Source organism: Chelonoidis abingdonii, chromosome 18 (genome assembly GCF_003597395.2).
Source record: "Chelonoidis abingdonii isolate Lonesome George chromosome 18, CheloAbing_2.0, whole genome shotgun sequence".
Classification (NCBI taxonomy): Eukaryota; Metazoa; Chordata; order Testudines; family Testudinidae; genus Chelonoidis; species Chelonoidis abingdonii.
In genome coordinates this window covers 16,251,746-16,270,048 of record NC_133786.1, presented here as the reverse complement: position 1 = coordinate 16,270,048, position 18,303 = coordinate 16,251,746, and the positions used below count along the sequence as shown (strand labels likewise).

General features: G+C 43.2%; 2 protein-coding genes across 2 annotated transcripts in view; one reads left to right on the top strand and one right to left on the bottom strand.

Moving 5' to 3' along the window:
* The window catches only part of USP28 (ubiquitin specific peptidase 28), a 33,947-nt gene extending 22,577 nt beyond the window's left edge, over positions 1 to 11,370 (top strand). The window contains exons 17-25 of the mRNA XM_075073590.1: positions 219 to 355; positions 545 to 730; positions 1,910 to 2,005; positions 4,445 to 4,623; positions 4,716 to 4,794; positions 5,424 to 5,503; positions 6,677 to 6,800; positions 7,909 to 8,107; positions 10,131 to 11,370. Of these exons, the coding sequence (XP_074929691.1) occupies positions 219 to 355; positions 545 to 730; positions 1,910 to 2,005; positions 4,445 to 4,623; positions 4,716 to 4,794; positions 5,424 to 5,503; positions 6,677 to 6,800; positions 7,909 to 8,107; positions 10,131 to 10,306 (1,256 nt within the window). The 3' untranslated portion in view covers positions 10,307 to 11,370. The remainder of the gene's footprint in view (positions 1 to 218; positions 356 to 544; positions 731 to 1,909; positions 2,006 to 4,444; positions 4,624 to 4,715; positions 4,795 to 5,423; positions 5,504 to 6,676; positions 6,801 to 7,908; positions 8,108 to 10,130) is intronic.
* An 822-nt stretch (positions 11,371 to 12,192) lies between these two features.
* Positions 12,193 to 18,144, bottom strand: CLDN25 (claudin 25). The gene has a single exon (XM_032796135.2). The coding sequence runs from the start codon at positions 16,496 to 16,498 to the stop codon at positions 15,806 to 15,808; it is 693 nt and encodes a 230-aa protein (XP_032652026.1). The 5' UTR covers positions 16,499 to 18,144; the 3' UTR covers positions 12,193 to 15,805.
* Positions 18,145 to 18,303: the final 159 nt, after the last annotated feature.

Below are 18,303 nucleotides of genomic sequence, written 5' to 3'. Positions count from 1 at the left end.
AACTGAGCTGGTGCTTCCGTAACAAAGGAGGCTGTAACCAATTACAAGGTTTATAGAAAGTGGAATTGCATGGGAAGGACGTTGGTCACTGTGCCTGGTAAATTCTAAGGTACAGTACCATGCAGCCATCCTATTTACCGTTTTTCTCTCTTCCGTTTGGATTTGTACCTTCCTGGTGACATTACTGAATGTTAACATCTCTCTGAATTTCCAATCAGACCAGTCAAGCTGTGAACACAGCATACGCTCGTTGTCCTCTGAACATGCCAGGATTGCAAAGGACCAGACTGCCCAGGCCATTGCAAATACAGCTGATGCCTATGAGAAGAATGGTGTAGAGGCTGCTCTGTGTAAGGTGAGAGCTCTGAAATGTGGCCCCTGAAGCAGCCCGTTGTTTTTGCATCTCTGTATTAACAAACCTCTTTCTCTCTGACTTGCTTATAATTCTGCAGCACTGCTGCATTTAACCCAATCTCTTTCTGCTTTCCTCTTTGGTTTTGGTTTTTTATTTCTTATTCTCTTTCTCCTCTTTCTGCTGCCACAGCCAAAGGAGGCAGAACCAAGGAAGGCCCAGCTGAGAGAAACAGCCCTTACAGTTCAGTCAGAACAGCAACAAGATGCTAAAGGGACAGAGTCTGCTGCCCAGCCTAGCTCTCAGGTCTCTGAAGTGGAGATCCCCAGAGTGGGGAAGATTCTGGTTAGATCTGATGCAGATGGATATAATGAGGAGGTACAGAGCCCAGTGCAGGAGCTAGTTATTTTTCTGGCATTAATCTTTGCAATTGTGGGTTGCCTTAGGGCTTTCTGAAAATTTGTGTCGAGTAGTGGTTTTGGCATGAAACTGTGTAGTTCAAGTATATTTTTCCCTCTGTAGTAAGAAGAGAGGTTGGATCCAATCGTTTAGCAATTTATTTTTTAAAAATAATTGAAAAGTTGTCTGAAAAGTGACTCTGTAAAAACACACACTCATCATCTTATTCAATAGACCTGCTCCCATTTTTTTAAGTCCTCTTCCTCTCCTTCCTTTCCTTCCTGTCACTCATCTAAAGTGTTTCTAGGGCACCTGGTTTCACAAGGAGGTTATTGTACTTTTCCCCCCCACTCCAGTAGTCAATGGCTTTGATTTTACTTTTCACATAATCGTAATTGTCAGCTGACAATGTCATATAGTCAATGCCATATGACTTTTCCAATCACAGGTACTGTATCTGATGCTGGCAATTGAAAGAGCCCCATTATGAGGCTCAGTATACCACATCAGACACCTTAAAAATGTTCATAGTCTTTTTTCTAAGTATAGTTGCACATCAGCTACACAAATCTGTCTGCAAGAGAATTTTAATTTGTTCAGACAATTAGTTTACATGGGCATTTTTAGGATTTGGTGTGGGTTTAGCATTGTCCTTTGCATAAACCAACATTTATGTTTCATCTCAAGGATTTTATCAATGCAATAGCTCCATCTGTTGAGATGGATGTGACCTGATTGTATTAAATATACACTTTTGTTGTAATGGGAGTACAATGGAATGCTCTGCCTCAGGCATTGCTCTCATGTTAAAGGGTAGCTTTGCAAGGTTCTCCCCAGCTGTGTTTCGTGTGCTCTGTATTTTCACTTACGATGACTTTGGGGGAAAGAGAGTGCAGGAGGAGTAGTTGGGGTGGCATGGTGAAGGTTTCAATCATCTATAGAAGCATGGTCAGTGCATGCAAGAGGTAGACTTGCCCATAATGCCACTGAACTTAAATTTGTAGTCAAATGGCAGCTCTGGGTTGTCCCATCTCCATTCAGATCTGGACAAATTTTCTTTAAAACTTTACCTTTTTTGTACTTTTTTCTTGTATCATTACAGCTTTTCTTCTATTCCTCTGTTTTTGTGTGTGGGTTTTTTTGTTGTTCTTGTGGTAGGTGATGCTTAGCCCAGCCATGCAGGGTGTGATCCTGGCTATTGCTAAAGCCCGTCAGACATTTGACCGGGATGGGGCTGAAGCAGGGCTTGTTAAGGTATCCTTTTATTTTCCTTTTAAAAAAATCTCTTAACACAGAAGTCTGAAGTCTTCAGTGTAAAATGCATGCTATTTCAACATGTTACAGGTGTCAGTTGGCCACTTCTCTCTCTTCCTGTGCAGTTCCTCTTCAGCTAAGTTTTTTTTTCTATTCCACGTTTCCGTTTATCCACTCCATTATTTTACTAAGAGGACTCTATTAAAGAAAGATTGTCAGGCTAAACCCATTACGTTTTATAAGCATCCTTTCTTTTGTTACAGATAACCCCCTAGACAGCAAGAATGGAAAGATTTTCACAACTCTGATTTGCCTTCCACCTCCCATGCTTGAGCACAGACTGCAGTGTTTCGGCTGCACACAGTGTTTTGTTGAAATGCATGCACACACATAAACATTGGAATCTAAAGCAAATAATATAGAAATATTTCTAGTAGTCTAGGTTTGGGAAGTCTCTTGTTGCCCTCTTCCCAAGCCTGCATTTTGGGCCAGATGTCCATTTAAGTGAACAACCCCACAACGTTTCTATCTAACAAAAATGGAAGGTGTGAGTGGGCATGTTAGGAAGGTAGTGTAAGTCCAGATCCTGCGAAGACCTATGCATGTTTTTATCTTTAGTCACATTAGTCAATGCATCCCTTGAGTAAAGTCAAGCAAGTGCATTTGCCATAGTCTATTTAAAGCAACACTTTCAGAGTTAAGAGACCTGAGTTGTTGTCTCAACTCTGATCATGACTTGCTGTGAGACCTTGGCCAAATCACTCCACTTCTCTCTCTCCCCAAGTGCAAAAATGGTACTTAGAATACCTGTCTCACAGAAGCTTGTGAGCTGTAATTATGTCTGAAGAGCACTTGGAGCCCTTGGCTGGAAGGTACTGTATCAGTGCTCAATATAATTATCACCAGAAAATACAAATTAAATTTTAATCATAAGCAGGCCATATGTGGTGTGCAATTAAATTTGGGCCATAAATGTACACACTTACTGTAGGAATTTTTATAAAATATGTCCTCCTAAGCTTATGTAATGGGAAGAGGGACTAGAAAAAGGTAAATATTCCTGAACACAGAGTGGGTCATTACTAGTTTGGGCTAGACATTGTAAAGAAACAAACAAGTGAAGTGAAATAAAAAGAGGGCTTAGGAAAATTCACTTATTCTATCATCCTACTGGCTTCCGGTAATCCTAAATCACACCAGTGACTTTCTGTAATTGCAATTGAGAACGAACATCGGACGGGGCTTTTGGTTTACTGACTATCATGTATTATTGCTCAGAGTAACATTTTGCCAGCTGCATTCTTGTTACTCTCACATTTTAACAGACGTTTGAGATGTCTCTAAAGAGTTCCTTAAAATGAACGCTTGGACTGGGATGTTAAAAAATGCCTAAGGGAGTTAGGCACCCAACTCCATTGAAAGTCAGTGGAGCCAGTGCCTGCCTCCCTTGGGTTCTCTTTTTAAAGGTGATGTTTTTGCTTAAGGCATAGATAGATATGATTCTGTTGTCTTTATAAAGTGGAGATGGTATATTGGTTGCATGGAGCTGTGCTCTGACTTGGTATAGAATATCCTCTAAGAAGCCTGGCTAGTGTGTCTTGCTTACGTGCTCAGGGTCATACTGATCACCTTATTTGGGGGGAAATTTCATTTCTGACCCCAGCCAGCCTGGCATGGACCTTTGGGGATTTTTTGCTTTTCATTGCATTATGGGGCGTGGTTTGCCTACTGGTATCATCTGAGCCTATCTCACCTAGTGAGTTCCCTGCCATCAGAGGGGCGTTGGGCATTGGTAGTACCTTAGTCTCTGCTGTTCTCTGCCTGTAGCACACAACAGTGTAGTCTCTCGTAGTTTAACTGAAGTTACTGGGCTCAGCATAGGGTTATCCAGAGGATATATAACAACATATCACATACAGGAGGTCACACCAGACCAGTGGTCCCCAACCTTTTTCGTCTGGCAGGCACCAGACGAAGGACTGTGGCGGCGGTCGAGCATCTGCCGAAATGCTGCCGAAATTCAGCGGCATTTTGGCAGCGATGCCTCTGGATGACGTCACTTGTCGGCGGCAAGCGGCATCATCCATAGGCGTCGCTGCCGAAATGCCACCAAATTTCGGTGGCATTTCGGTGGATGCTCGACCACTGGCCAGGATGCAGGCACGTTTAAATGCCTTTATGGGCACCATGGCACCCGCGGGCACTGTGTTGGGAACCCCTGCACTAGACGATCTAATGGTCCCTTCTGGCCTAAAACTAATGGAAGATACCCTAAGCAATTGCCATCTAATGTAAGTAGCAGTTAGACATCTCAGTACCGAATCCTGTCAAGTTACAGGACAGTTATAGCCTTGTAATCAACTTTCCCACTGCAGGTTTCAAATTCAGTGTGCAGCAATAATAAAGAATAGGCATTTAGAATTTGCTTGACTTTGATAGGCATTCCATGAAGAGTACTCCAGGCTATATCTGCTGGCCAAAGAGACCCCAACGCCTCACAATGACCCCCGGCTGCAACACGTGCTCATCTACTTCTTGCGGAACAATGCTCCCAAGCAGGTAGTGGAGCGGACCCTCCTGGAGCAGTTTGCAGATAGAAGCCTCAGCTACGATGAAAGGTTTGTGCCAGGGGATCCAATATCATGACTTTCTGATTTGGGATTCTGTAGCTTTGCCATTTTCTTATGTCTCTCTCTGTTGCCCTGAGCAGGTCAATTAGCATTATGCAAGTAGCACGAGCTAAACTGAAGGAGATTGGCCCTGATGATGTGAATATGGAGGAGTATAAGGTAAGGTACTAGAACTTTTTCCTTTTCTCTAATGCCTTAGTGCTGGAGGTGTCCCAACGCAGTGAGCAAGATAGTGGCAGTGCACTGGCTGTGCAAACAAACACAGCAACTATTACATACCCATTGGTAACAGTTATATAGTCAGAAGCATTAGGAGTTGTTTCCTGAGGAGTTCTGACCAGGACACAGGGGTTTCAGTTTAGCCCTATCCCTTTTGAAAGGTACTGTGGGATCTTTAACTTGCTCCTGGAACAGTCAGTCTATATGATCAGAATGGGAGCTATATAGCTAACCTCTCCCCCCACACTCTCCAACAGATCATCAGCTGTTTGTGTTTTCACACTTGTTCTAGAGGACTCATTCGGTGCTCCCAGTTTGGAGTTAAACATTGCCAGAGACTCATCTGTCTTGGTGAATGTGTTCTTGAACTGTATGGGGAAGCAAAGGGGATGTTGGGAACTTGCCCTGAGGTTAAGTGAGCTCATGTCCTATGTAAGAGCTCTCCCTGTCACAGGCTGAATGAGCTAGCATCCCAGGCTTTGCTAGGGGTAGTGGACTTGTCCCAGACGCACATGCACATGAAAGCATGTTATTGACTATCCTGTAATATTCCCTGTTACCCTAAACAGAAATGGCATGAAGACTACAGTTTATTTCGCAAGGTGTCTGTTTACCTGCTGACAGGGTTGGAACTCTACCAGAATAGAAAGTAGGTTTAATTTAAATATATTTACATTTTGGATGAAGCTATGGGGTAACTGATATCTAAAAGCATCTGCTTCTCTGCTAATACCCCTTGCTCCTGACATGCAGCACCCTTTGTATTGCAATATGGGGCCCCTTGTGCTTTTCCCAAGGGACTTTTTTCCTTACTGTACAGGCTCAGAGCTGACCTTGAGCCAGAGTGTAACTATTGTGTTGAGTTAATAGGTGGATTTGTGATATGGCCTCTTACACAGTTCCCAGCTTGTTTTCCATGAGCAGAAGTTTGCATTCTGGTCCTTGGACAGGATTTAGTGCAGTAACTGCCTTTACTTGGCTCTTGGGAAAGTTGGATCAAAATGAAACTCTCATGGTGTTTGAAAACAATTTGACTCCTACATAGAAACAGCGCTCCCTGCAACTTTGAACTGAAAAGCTGAGCTTTTTCCCCGATACTACAAGCAGTTTACCATATAGATAGCTGTATGGAGAAAGATCATTCCTTTTCACAGGGGAGTTCAGTATTTCAGAATTTGGTTTGTTCCAGTTCAGAATATAAACTGAAAGTTTTGGAATTCTCAAGTCCTGGCTCTGGGAGAGCTTGCTCGGCAGGCGGCCCTGGTGCCATGGAAACCCTGGGATCCCCGACTCTCAGGTAGTCCAGTAGGCAGGTACGTTGGCAGGAAATCAGGCAGGTTGGGGAGTTCTCTGTCGGAGCTCGATTTAAATCGAGCAGTCTCATCAAACGTTTAGAATTAGATGACCTGGCGAGTTCAGATGAAAACCTGTTCCATCAGAATTTTTTTGACCAGCTCTGAATATAACCCTGGAGTCTCTAAAGAAAAATACTGTTCTCCAAACTTCTAATAGTGTCTTTCATCTCCAAGTTCCCATTGAAACCAGAGGAATTCTAGACCTGAGTCTCAATATTGGGGTTGAAACCAGAATGCCAAAGCGTCCCTGAGGCATACGGAAGGCTAACCTACCTAGTATAGGGGCTGCTTTTGAGAGGTTTGGTGAATGGAAAAAGAGAGAAGGGAGCAAATAACACTGTTAAGAAGGTGAAGTGTTTGCTGGGGAAGAAGTGGGAAATCTGGCCTGGGTGGACAGCTTGACTGCAGCTTTTGGATTATGTGGCACCTGGTGTGATGGACTATTAACACCCTTCTCCTCCTCCAAGGTACCAGGAAGCACTGACCTACCTGGTGTACGCCTACCAAAGTAACACCACTCTGCTGATGAAAGGACCCAACAGAGGGGTGAATGAATCACTGATTGCTTTATACAGAAGAAAATGCCTCTTGGTTTGTATCTTTTGAGTCTTAAATTGAAAGTGAACAATCTCAGTGGTAGACTGGTCAGCCTTAAATACTCACTCCTTCTAGCTCAGCGATTTCAGTTCACATCTACACATTGTCTCTTGACTCCAGGTTGCCCAAAGAGTATCAATGTATCATGCTCCTCCTTACAGGCACGATACAAGAGCCTGTTATTAAAACAGTCTTTCAGAGAGGGGGTGGATGCCAGCCATTTGCTTTTCACAAAAAGCAATATCTACTCTTCCCTTATTGTGGGGAGCCAGCGTTGCTTCTTCCTTTGTAATCAGTGTGACTCTTTTGCTGGGCGCTAGGTACTGTGGCTTTCCTTGGGAAAGGAATAAGCAGCAGCAGCCTGAGACTTATTTTTAGTTTCTGCTTCATTATGGCTGCTGAGGCCAGCATAATTATATCTAAGGCGCCTATTATCATGGCATCTACCTCTTCCCAAGTGCTAGCCCTCATATGAAAATCTAGGAAGCAAAATTCACTGAAGTGATGGAGTTTGGATATCAGGGAATCCATTTGGTGTTTCTGGATCTGAATCTTAGTGTCTCAAAGCCAAAATTATTTGTATACTTTAGAGCTAATTCTGGAGCAATATGTTCTCTCTGATCTAATCCTTCTAAGGCGGTAGTCCCCAAACTGTGTGTGGTGGGGTGTGGGCCAGTCCCCACAAGGGGCTAGGAGGAAGTGTCACCCAGCCCCACTCTTCCCCCAGCGCCATTCCTGCCCCGCCCCCAGTTGCAGCTCTTTCTGTGGCTCCGTGGCCCTAGCTGTGGCCTCAATCTCGGCTCCAGCCCCAGCTGCGGCTCCGCTCCTGACCATGGCCCTGGCCCCGGCCCCAGCGCCGGCCCCTCTTCCAGACGCGGCTCGTGTGTGTGTGTGTGCGGCGGGTGACCACCAAAATTTGGGGACCACTATTCTAAGGGTTACATTCTCTTGGTGCACATGTTCATTCCTATTAGTCTGTGTACGTTCCATACATTCCCATCAGGTGGAAGAGTCGTGGGTCATGTGCAGCTTTCCCAGTAGCCTGTTTATGCTCTGAAGTCAGGGCTCTTTCAAATGTCTGTGACCCCTGATTCTCCCACAGAAGCTGAATGACAGGGCAGCGGCTTTGTTTGTAAGCAGTGCGGAGGCGGATGTGTTGGAGGGCATTAACATCCTGAATGAGCTGATCATCCCCTGTATGCACCTCATTATCAATAATGACATCTCCAAGGACGACCTGGATGCCATTGAGGTCATGAGGAACCGCTGGTGCTCTTATCTGGGACAAGAAGACATGGATGGTAGGGAATTGCTGACTTGCTTGCGTCCCTTAAAATCCTGTGTTCTGAGTGGTCAGGATGTTCCATAGGTCTAAACTAGAAAAGGACTTTACTGCCTATTTAAAATCCTTCCTAGTATTCTTAGGATTTGCCCTGTATGTGTAGCGTGTTTGTGCATTTGTGACTGGACTTATGCCTGAAAAAATGCGCTCATATTTAGAGTGAAATGTGTTATGGGACAATTTGATTATTGTTTGTCCTACAACTACCGAAAATAGATTTCCTGACCATGGAAATATAAGAAGTGAATGATTTTAAAACATGTGAAATAGGTACCTTGGTCTCATCTGTTCTTTGTGATCAGCACTTTAACCTACGTTTCAGCCAGTGTGATTTCACTGACACACTAACATTAGCAGATTTTGTTGGTTTGTATATGAATGCTCAACTGTAAGATAAGACAGAAAAGGTTCTAAACTGACTGGGTGCATTTGTGCTTCTAAGCATGTAGTTGGTATGTGAGACGCTCTGACTTCATGCTGGAAATGAGACATACTGATGGGAACTTTTTCTAGCTTTGTTCAGCTTCATAATTACAAATCCATGTACAGTAGCCAAAGGGCTTGAAGAAGGGATGGGGGAAGCTAGCTGTGTCAAGCTTTGAAGAGGCTTTGCAATGAATTGCTTGTAGTGAGGAGATGCTGTTCATTCTGGGTCTGAATTTCAGTTTTGGATAACTGTGTTTATTCTGCATTTCCGTTCATATGCTAAGGTTAAGCTGCCATGACTCCTCCCTGCTGGTGAGAGAACAGGCTTGAGACTCTTAACCCTGCTCATTTTAACCAGCAGAGGGTACACTTGCTACAGAAAAGTGAGGCAGAAATATAGAGGCTTGTTCTCAAAATGCTGCTGCAAAGTAGAAAGCTGGAGAAATTTGCTAGCAATTTGACTTCCCCAAATTTGGCCTTGTTATAAACTCCTCCATGTAATGGAATTCCAGATAGTGAAACTTGAGATTTGAAAGGAGCAGAATTCAGCAGTTTCCATCTCTTGTCGTGTTGCATGGGCCAAGTCTGTTGTCACCAGCCTCTATTCATGTTGCATGTAAAATTGCTTGTGCTTTAGGTTAAGTCAGTTAACTTTTAATCTGTCAGCGGATGAAAAGGGTGTTGTGGTGTTGGTTTTAAGCACATTCACCTGGAAAGTCTTGAACTCTTCAAATTAATTAGTTACTAGAGAGCTAGCCTGCCAAGTGCTGAAATAGGCATGGAGTTTCTGCTAACACCTGATGTGACAGGAACAGTCCTCCCACAGGAGAAATGTTTACATTCCACCATTGACTGGACAGTGAGGTCAGAATTTTTTGTACAGTCGTGGGCAGTTTCAGTTAATTTTGTTAAGCAGTACATCATTAATTAGAGGACTGTGCCCTTTTCTGCTTGTTCTCCTGTTGGGGCTACATCTGGGAAGGGGGTGTCTACTTATGGTTTTGCATTGTCGGATGATGACAAATTTGACTCGTTGTGCATTATTGGAGTTTACTGGGTATGAATAATGCCTGGTCTATACTAGATGTGGTGCACAAATCTGAGATTGCAAGGTTAGAGACTCACATTTGGAATGACCATGTAAAGTGGCCTGGATTGAGGAAAGCCTGTTGGGTAGTGGCACTGGTAACATACACCAGTTATATTCCTAGTAACTTCACATCACTGATTTGCCAAGCACCTAGGTTGTGATATAGTGTATGATAGTTTGTGTGTGTTGTGGGGAGGAAGGGGAGACATTTGGTGTGTTCCCCCACCCCCACCCCTTCCTTGAACCATATGGTACTGGCTACTGATAGAGACAAGATACAAGACTTAAATAAACCAGACATTGTCTCATCTCTGTATGCTTGAGGTGAGCAGTTTTTGGCTGTGGTAGATAATTATCTAAAGAGCATAGCAGCTGTTTTTCCTTGCAACGCTAAAACCTGCTGCGATTGGTCTTTTTTTGTAACTGCCTGTTCTGATGCATTTGACTCTTTCATCCTCCTCCACAGCCAACCTGCAAATGAAGCTGGGTGAACTCCTCCCCAGGCTCCTGGACTGCTCTGCAGAGGTCATCATTCTAAAAGAGCCCCCGAAGATCCGGCCCAACTCCCCCTATGACCTCTGCAGCCGCTTCGCAGCCGTGATGGAGTCCATTCACGGGGCCGCACCTGTGACTGTCAAATAAACTTCCAACTTTCCAGCTCTAGATGCGGTACATAGGAACCCACCTATTGCCGTAGTATGCTGCTGTCAGATGACATTTGGATGGGAGAGGGAGGAGACTAGGCAGATAGACAATTCATATCCAGACCCACCATGCTCTTGGTGTCGACACGAAGGAAGGAAAAGCAGTATTTCATGTAAGATACAATTGTCAGTGAGAATGCGAAGGGCAGGAACCACTGTTGTAAGATGGCACAATATATGGCTGGCAGTAACAGCTGCTTCCTCGTCTCCACAACAACAAAAAATGCATTGTCTCTCCGTTCCTTGCCGCTTTCTAAAATGTCCCTCAGGCAAGATACTTGGGACAGTGACAACAGCCGCATAAGAGAATGCTTCATTGACAAATCAGTGACACTTATTAGCTTGGTTCTGGCAAACACATCCACATATTTCTAAATTCTTAGCTGAAAGAGCTTATAAATCCAGATCTTGGCAAAGTACTGCTGGCAGGAGCCTGAGTCCAGAGACCGAGAGACAGCGAGGATTGATGGAACACTGTGTGAATAAGACAGGCAGGCAGTCATGTATGCAGCTGCATATTTTAGTTGAGTGAAGTCAAACAGGAAGTTAAGTTGCCTCTTGTCTTTTTAACAGTCAAACAAATATGAAGGGCCCTTGTTCTGAGACAGAGAAAAGCAAATAATGACAGTGTACACAATATCACTGTGCTAATAATCAGTAACTGGTTAAAGAAAACAAAAACCCTAAAGGGAATTCCCCTCTCGGATTTGAAAATATTTCCTCCTCCACCAAGGTTATTGATGAGAAAATTGAGCATTGGACACTAAGGTTAGCGTAAAAACATGTATATTTGTATTTTTTTTTTTGTAAAAATGTACTGGGGGAGTGAGGGGAAGAACCACAGTTGGACACTTTTTAAGAGCAGTATGTGTTTTATTTGAACAGACAAAATTGTTTAAACCAAAATGTTCTGAATGAATGGGAAAGAGAATTCCTATTTGATAGGACTATGCAGGTTTTATAAATGTGCAATAAAAACATTTGTTTTATTTTAGAGTGAAATTGCTCCCTCTCTGATTTATTTTTGCTGTCAAGTTTTAAAACACTTCTATGTCTTGGAATGAACAGAAGAAATGAGAACATTGGTCCACGAGATCGTTTTAAACTTTCTTAAATTACAAAGATTGGAACCTCAAGAAAGCTTTGAGGCTGACCTTCCAAACCCGTGCTAGTTCCTCAATGAAGAAAGAATGACACCTAGTGGCAGAGAGGTTTCTATGCTTTGTTTTTTGCTGGGTGGTATGTTGGGAATTTTCTGTCTGTGTGTGTGTGTGTGTGTGTGTGTGTGTGTGTGTGTGTGTGTAAGAAGAGAGAGAAAAATGGTCTTGTACTGTTTCTGTTGTTAGCCAAAGGTTGTACTGTTGTTTCAACCCATCATTCATCAACATTTAACAAATCTGTCACAACGACTTGGCGACACTATCGTTTGTAATTGCATATTAACATGCTGAAAATTGTAGTGTAAATAAAGAAAAAAATATGGTACAAGTCACGTTCTATCCTAGGGTTAAAAATGGCTAGCAACAAACTTAGGTTTAAAAACAACTAGCATAAACATTTATTGTTTGTCTGCACTACAGTTTTCAATCTTGTTTAATGTGTTAAAAAATTGTTACAAGTTACAGTGTAGCTGAATCTTTAGCCTATCAGAGTCTCATGAGTTTTCTTAAATGTAAGTTAAATAAGGGTAGAGCTAGCTGTAGTTTTTGAGTAGCTTGGAGTTTTTTTCCTGACTTATTTTGTGTCCAGGTGTTGCGGGTTTTTTTTCTTTAAGATAAATAGTATAAGTATATTTGCACATTCCCTTTTGCTCTGGATTAGCTTTTCAGTAGAAGACAAATTTCAATAGGAGACAGATCCTTCCTGGTGGTTATACTCTTTGTCCAGACGTACATCAGCCCATCTAGCAAGAATTGAGGTCTAGACAAATGGAGCCACTTGTAGAGAAGCTTTTTGTATCTTACTTCTGGGTGAAGTTCACCCACCTTGAATACTGGGTCACCTAAGGCTCTTTCACCTGCCTGTCCTCCGCTGTACATATTCCGGAGACTTTGACACGCAGGTTGCTTATTGATGCTAACTGGTTTCTCTTGAAGTCTCCTTGTTAGGACAGGCCACTCAAGAGAAATTCCTTTAGAGAGCCCCACTTTGAACCCCTTTCTATTTCGAGTCGTTCTGCAGTAGGCTCTATATGCAGAATTCCTTCAGGAAACAACCATTTCCAAGCACACAACAGTGAGTAATTCACTTGGATTAAATTAGCAAAAAGGAAGGAGAAACACTGTAAGTTCCTGCAGACAAACAGTTTATTCATCTGGGACTGAAATGTTTGAGTTTCATATTCAGTTGCTCACATAAATCTGCATTATAGCAGAACCATTACCCTTTTTATAGTTAAGCTTCTGTTAGCATTTCCCTAGCAAAACACAGATTTATTTCAACAGTTCAAAACACAGCTGTAAAAATAAAATCAAGTAACATATCTTCCAGATGGGGACTCGATGGGCAAACTGAAGATATAGATGTTTATGGGGCTGGGTTAAGAGTGCAAAATAGTAATAATTCAGTGGAATTCCTTTTGAATGCAGACAGGTGAGGACTTGTTGTCAATGACAGGGTGACTCACTTTTGTCTGTTTCACCCTCACCTGGTTATTTAACTTTGGAGTTGGGGTTCACCCTCTTTTTCCCCAGTTAACATAGAGTCAGAACTGAAAACACTCTTAAAGAAACCACCCTAACACTATGCAGAGATAGTCACATACTATTATCTTTTTAAGGGGTGACGGTGTAGCCAAGGACCTTTGATATTTCAACTTTGTGGCCTTTTTTGTGTTTCATATTGTCCTAAATGGCTTGCTTTTGCAAGGTGAGATGGTGATGATTCTCTTGTTTACTGCCTACTCTCTGTTATCATCTAGTACCAAAACACTCAGGAGACCTCAGTTTTTGGTAGTTTCAGGTCTGGCTTGTTGGAGGGAGGGGTGCATGGGGCTCTGAGATATTCCTAACTCTTAGTCTTCCCTGTCCCCGAAGTGCCTATCTGTTTTGCCATATAGGTAATTTTTTATCAAGTCTTTACTCCATGACCCTGCTAACAATATTTGCTGTTGACCCGCTCTTGACTCCCTCATGTCCACTGTGCTATGTTCGGAGATTAGTAGAGGGCGTGTAATTTTAAAGACCCCTCTGTGCAAGAACATGCCAGTCATAACCCCTGTAGAAAGCCAGTCTTGCTGTGACCGAATGGGGAAATCCTAATGTGCACAGAGTGCCATTGTTTGTACAGTCGTGGGGATATTTCCCTGTCCCATTAAACTACTACCAAAAATATACGAACAACAGACCTCCAATCCCACACACAGCAAAAACCAAATCTTAGGAAATTGAAGGAGTTGTTTACTGTAACACTAATCTGCTTGAAGAGCCCAATCCTGTGTCCAGTGAATTCTACTGAAATCTTTTCATTGACATTGGATCAGGCTTTAAAGCCACAAATGCATAAAGGGAGCCCACTGAGGCTAAAAAATCTGGGCTGTCACCACAATTCTCTTTTTTCCACCCTCACTCCCTGTGTTGATTTCCCCAGGGTGCGGATGACAGTGACAGCCCACATCTGAGAGTCTCTTTTGCCTGTGGGGGTTTGTCAGGCCCCTGGAAAGCAGCAAATAGTTTGTGTCAGTCTTTGAAAAGCACATTCCCCCAGCCAACGGTGTTGCCCTCCTGGCCCCTGTGTTTTGCATCTCTTGATCCTTGTTACAGAAACAGGACTCTTGTCTGCTGCTCTTTGCACTTCCTAAACTGTCTGTCATCGACTAATTTCCACAGCAACCAGCTGTGTTGCCACAAAATAGGGGATTTGGACTTGGTGTGGGGCAGCGGGAGGGAAAGGGGAAGCTGTTGGGAGGAGAAGGCAGCAGCAGCAACAATCGTTTTTTCGCGCATACTTAACAGACAACTGGGAGCAGCAGAACTGGCTGAAGAAGAAGGTCGTTCCGAATCTTCGGTGGGTTCCTTTCAGTTCTTTTTAACATGAGTTTTAAGGATCTAATAGGTGCGTACTTGGGACCTGATCCAAACCTAGTAGCGAAAATGGGGAGACCTTCAGTGGACTTAGATCAGGCTGTGAGACCACATCTTGATTTATCCATTCAAGCAAAGTTCCCATTCATGAAAGAAATACGTGCATCGTTTCAAGTAACGATTGGGAGATTTGAAAGGCTGACGAAGGGTGGATTGTTCAGGAAGCTTGGGCTCCCTAAAGTTCATTTTTTGGCCTGTCTGCAAAGTTTCTAAAATGTCCTGGGTGCAGCCAGGCTAGAAAAATTTCTGCAAATAACCTTGCTCTCTGCATATTGGTATCTCTACTGGAATGAACTACAAATTGCAAAACCAAACTTTTTAAACCAAAAGTGAACTTCTTTGATTCCCAAACAAACTCTGAGTTTGGATGGGGGCTTCCTTGCTTTGATCTCATTGTCACAGACATTGTAAGCAAAGGTCATAAAAATAACAAAACAGAGTTGTTAAATAGTACTGTGGCATCAAATTTACTCCTGATCAGGCTAAAATGAGTATTTAACAGGTTTCTTATATATAACTTTATTAGTAAACACAGTAAGTGAATACTAACTTTTTGTTGTTTTTTTTTGGTAGCCAAATGAAAATTTAGGAGATCTTTAGAGGAACAGTTATATTCTAATTATTATACACAAGTGATCTAAAAAAGAATTCAATTGGATAACATTCTAATTGTGGGTCTGATATTTTTATGATTTCACTGATTAGTAAATATATGCCTCTGATTTTGCACCTTTCATGGATGTGGAAAATGCATTTTTTTGTATAAACTGACTTTCTATAAGAAAATGTCGCTAGATGAATAAAAATACAGCAGCGTTGCTCTTTATAGCTAAAATCCTGCATTCCCATCTTCTCCTCTTCTGCTGTTCAAGATGCAGTTACTTTTTGAGAGCATAGAAACATGTTGCCATCAAATTGAATAATTTATGTGGTGGAATTTATCCCTGTGTATAGATAGATATTTCCTCACCCACCTTGTCTCCCTACAATGGACAGTTAAGGAGCGATAACCTTCAGAATTGTGTACAGATGTTACTATCCTATCAGAAATTTCCAAAGATGCTCAAATGAAATAATCAGTAACATACTGCATTTAAAATGTTGCTAGAAATATGAAGTGCTATTTAGTTTTCTGTGTTCATCTCACTGATTTTATAGTTCCAGACTTAGTTTGCAAGTGTCTCAGGAAAAGCTTTTGCTCTTTAAAACTTACCAACACAAAGAAGACAAAACATATAGCAAGACTTAATAATTTCTTATGGACAAAGAAGTAGCTAAACATCCTGTAAATTATTATGGGAACTTCTCACAATCTGAAAAGCTAGGGAGCAGTACAGAATTCTGTGCTGGAAGTCTTAGATTACCAGGTCGGCATTTTTGGGATGTGAATGTTGGCTCCAGTGTCGCATTGCTAATGGTCCTTGCACCTGGGTTGGTTCACGGCAAGCTGCTAAAGGCATGGTTGTCATTTCCGTCCCTTTCAAACAGGCTGAGCAGGTGATGAGCAGCCCGCCTACTACAAGTAAAAATCCAGCAAACCAGCCCAGGAACATTGCTTCTCCGAATTCCCATCTAGGTACAATTTCTGGGACAGTTTCATCCCAGAATTCATGTACGGTGTTATAGGCAAGCCAGGAAACTGGAATGAGGGTCATAATTCCTGAGATGCCAAAAATCACTCCTCCGCAAACCGATAGTTGTCTCTTTAGAGTTGTTTTTTCTTCCCAGGTCTTGCAACAGTCCAGCCCACAACTGGAGATCAAGAATCCAAGAAGTCCCGATCCATTAGAGAGGAACATCAAAATCCTGGACACCTTGAGGTCCAATGGCAGAGCCAAGAAAGACTCATAGCTTTTACACTCCATAGCGCCTTCCTCTTGCATTACGCAGACTTGCCAAAGCCCCATGGTCCAGATCTCCATTTCATTCAAGTCCAGGTTGAGATTCTTCCAGAGTGGCACAAAAGTCACAACGCAGGATGAGACCCATCCAAAGAATGAGAGAAATATTCCTCCCAGGTGAATCTTCGTCTTACAGCTCCAAGCCATGCTGATGCTGTGTGAGTGAGCTGTATGCCGGTCAAGATGAATTTGGGTGTTCGAGCAGAAGCTTTTGGTATTAACTTTTTTGAAGCTCTGCTACAGCGTTGGTTTCCATGAATATGCTCTTTCAGTTGACGAGCTGTTGACTGAGAGCTATTATTTGTTTCTAGCTTTCAGAGGAGTAGCATGGGGGAAATTCAAGCTTATACCACTAATTCCTGGGTGTGGCAACAATTATTTTCATGTTTTGTTGGTTTTACTGGATTAAAAAAAAAAAATTCTGGCTGGAGTGCCTTCCTGCAGCCAGCCAATTCAGTGCTGTGCAATACGGCATCAGATGATCAGCCACTACCACAGTCTGTAAGCATACATGGAAACAGCAGCTGTGGGACCCTGCAACTACTGCAATGTGGGACCCAACCAAAATGCACTAACATAGCCCAGCCCAGCTCAGCACTTTGAGGCAGATTCAGCTGCTGCTAACAAGCTGGGAGGGTCTCCTGATAACTGCCGCTGAGATTCCAACATGCAAGGGCGTGTCCACAGTGCATTCAACTCCTGAGGGATGGATGTTGTGGTACTCGGATCAAGTCTGGTCCTGTCCCTGGTTGGCAAGTGTTTTTCTCTCCAATCATTTGGTGGTCATCTGACATGGCTGGCCAGGCTTTTTAAGGTTAAAGTCAGTTCTCTGAGCAATACTTAAAAGGCCCTCTGTTGACTTTTCCACCTGTACTACCTATCCAGCTGATCCTGCTATGAATCAACTCCTCCAAATGCCAGGTGTGAGGGCAGGTGGAGTGAGCAACCCAAGTGCATTTCACCATTGATGAAAAGGAGGCGAGAGGGAAGCAGAGTAAAGGAAGAAGCAGGACACAGAACTGAGGGAGCAGATGTGAGAAGGGGGAAGAAGGGAAATGTGGAGAGAAGGAGGCAGAGGAATTAGGGAGTCTGTGCTGGGTGGAGAGCAGGACGGCAATGCAGAGAGGAAGAATGGAACTGGTGCAGTCAGATTGGTCTCAGGCAACACCTCTGAGAGGAGTTGTCCCTAAAAAAAGGTTCAGTGGGGAGAGGAAGGTCTGTCTGTCTGTGCAGACTGTGTCAGTGCGCTAAAGTCAATCTAACTACAACGGGCGGCCAGTCCCATTTTGGACTGGCCACCACTCCATACGCAAGAGAGATTGGCAAAAGACTGACTACCCTGCCCCCACCAGGCCTCCGAAATCCTGCAATGAGAGGCTTGGCAGAGAAAGCACCTCTGGACAAATGGTAGCTCCAAGAACGACTGGGATGGGGTGTTGAGAAGTACCCTTGAACAGCCAGAGAAGAAGTGAAATACTTGAGCCAAATACTTTCTCCCCCGCCCTGTTAATGACTCCAGCCTGGTGAATGACTCCATTCTCAGAGGCTTTTTAAAGTGTTGGCCATTATTTAATCATTAAATAAATATAAAAGGAGCTTGGTGCGCCACAGCGAGAAATCAGTTGTGGGCAGGCCTTTACGAGAAATCCCATCATCTGCATCTCCTGGGGCTCGCTTGGCATGCAGAGGGGAAATGCGACCTGTTTGTTCAAGGCGGGGGTTGGAAAGGCTGCTGGCTGGGCAGCACTTTCGTAATAAGCGTAATGACAGCGATCAGTTCAACTGAAGCACTTTACCTTTGTGACGAACTGGGACTGTTCTTAATGTTTTCTCTGAATACTGTGTTGGTGCCTCAGTGTCCCCTATGCAGTTCTTAAGTATCTAGGTGGTGGGAGAAGGGTGTGTGATTTCTACAGAGCAAAGGGCCAGTGCACCTAAATGCCTGGCACTCT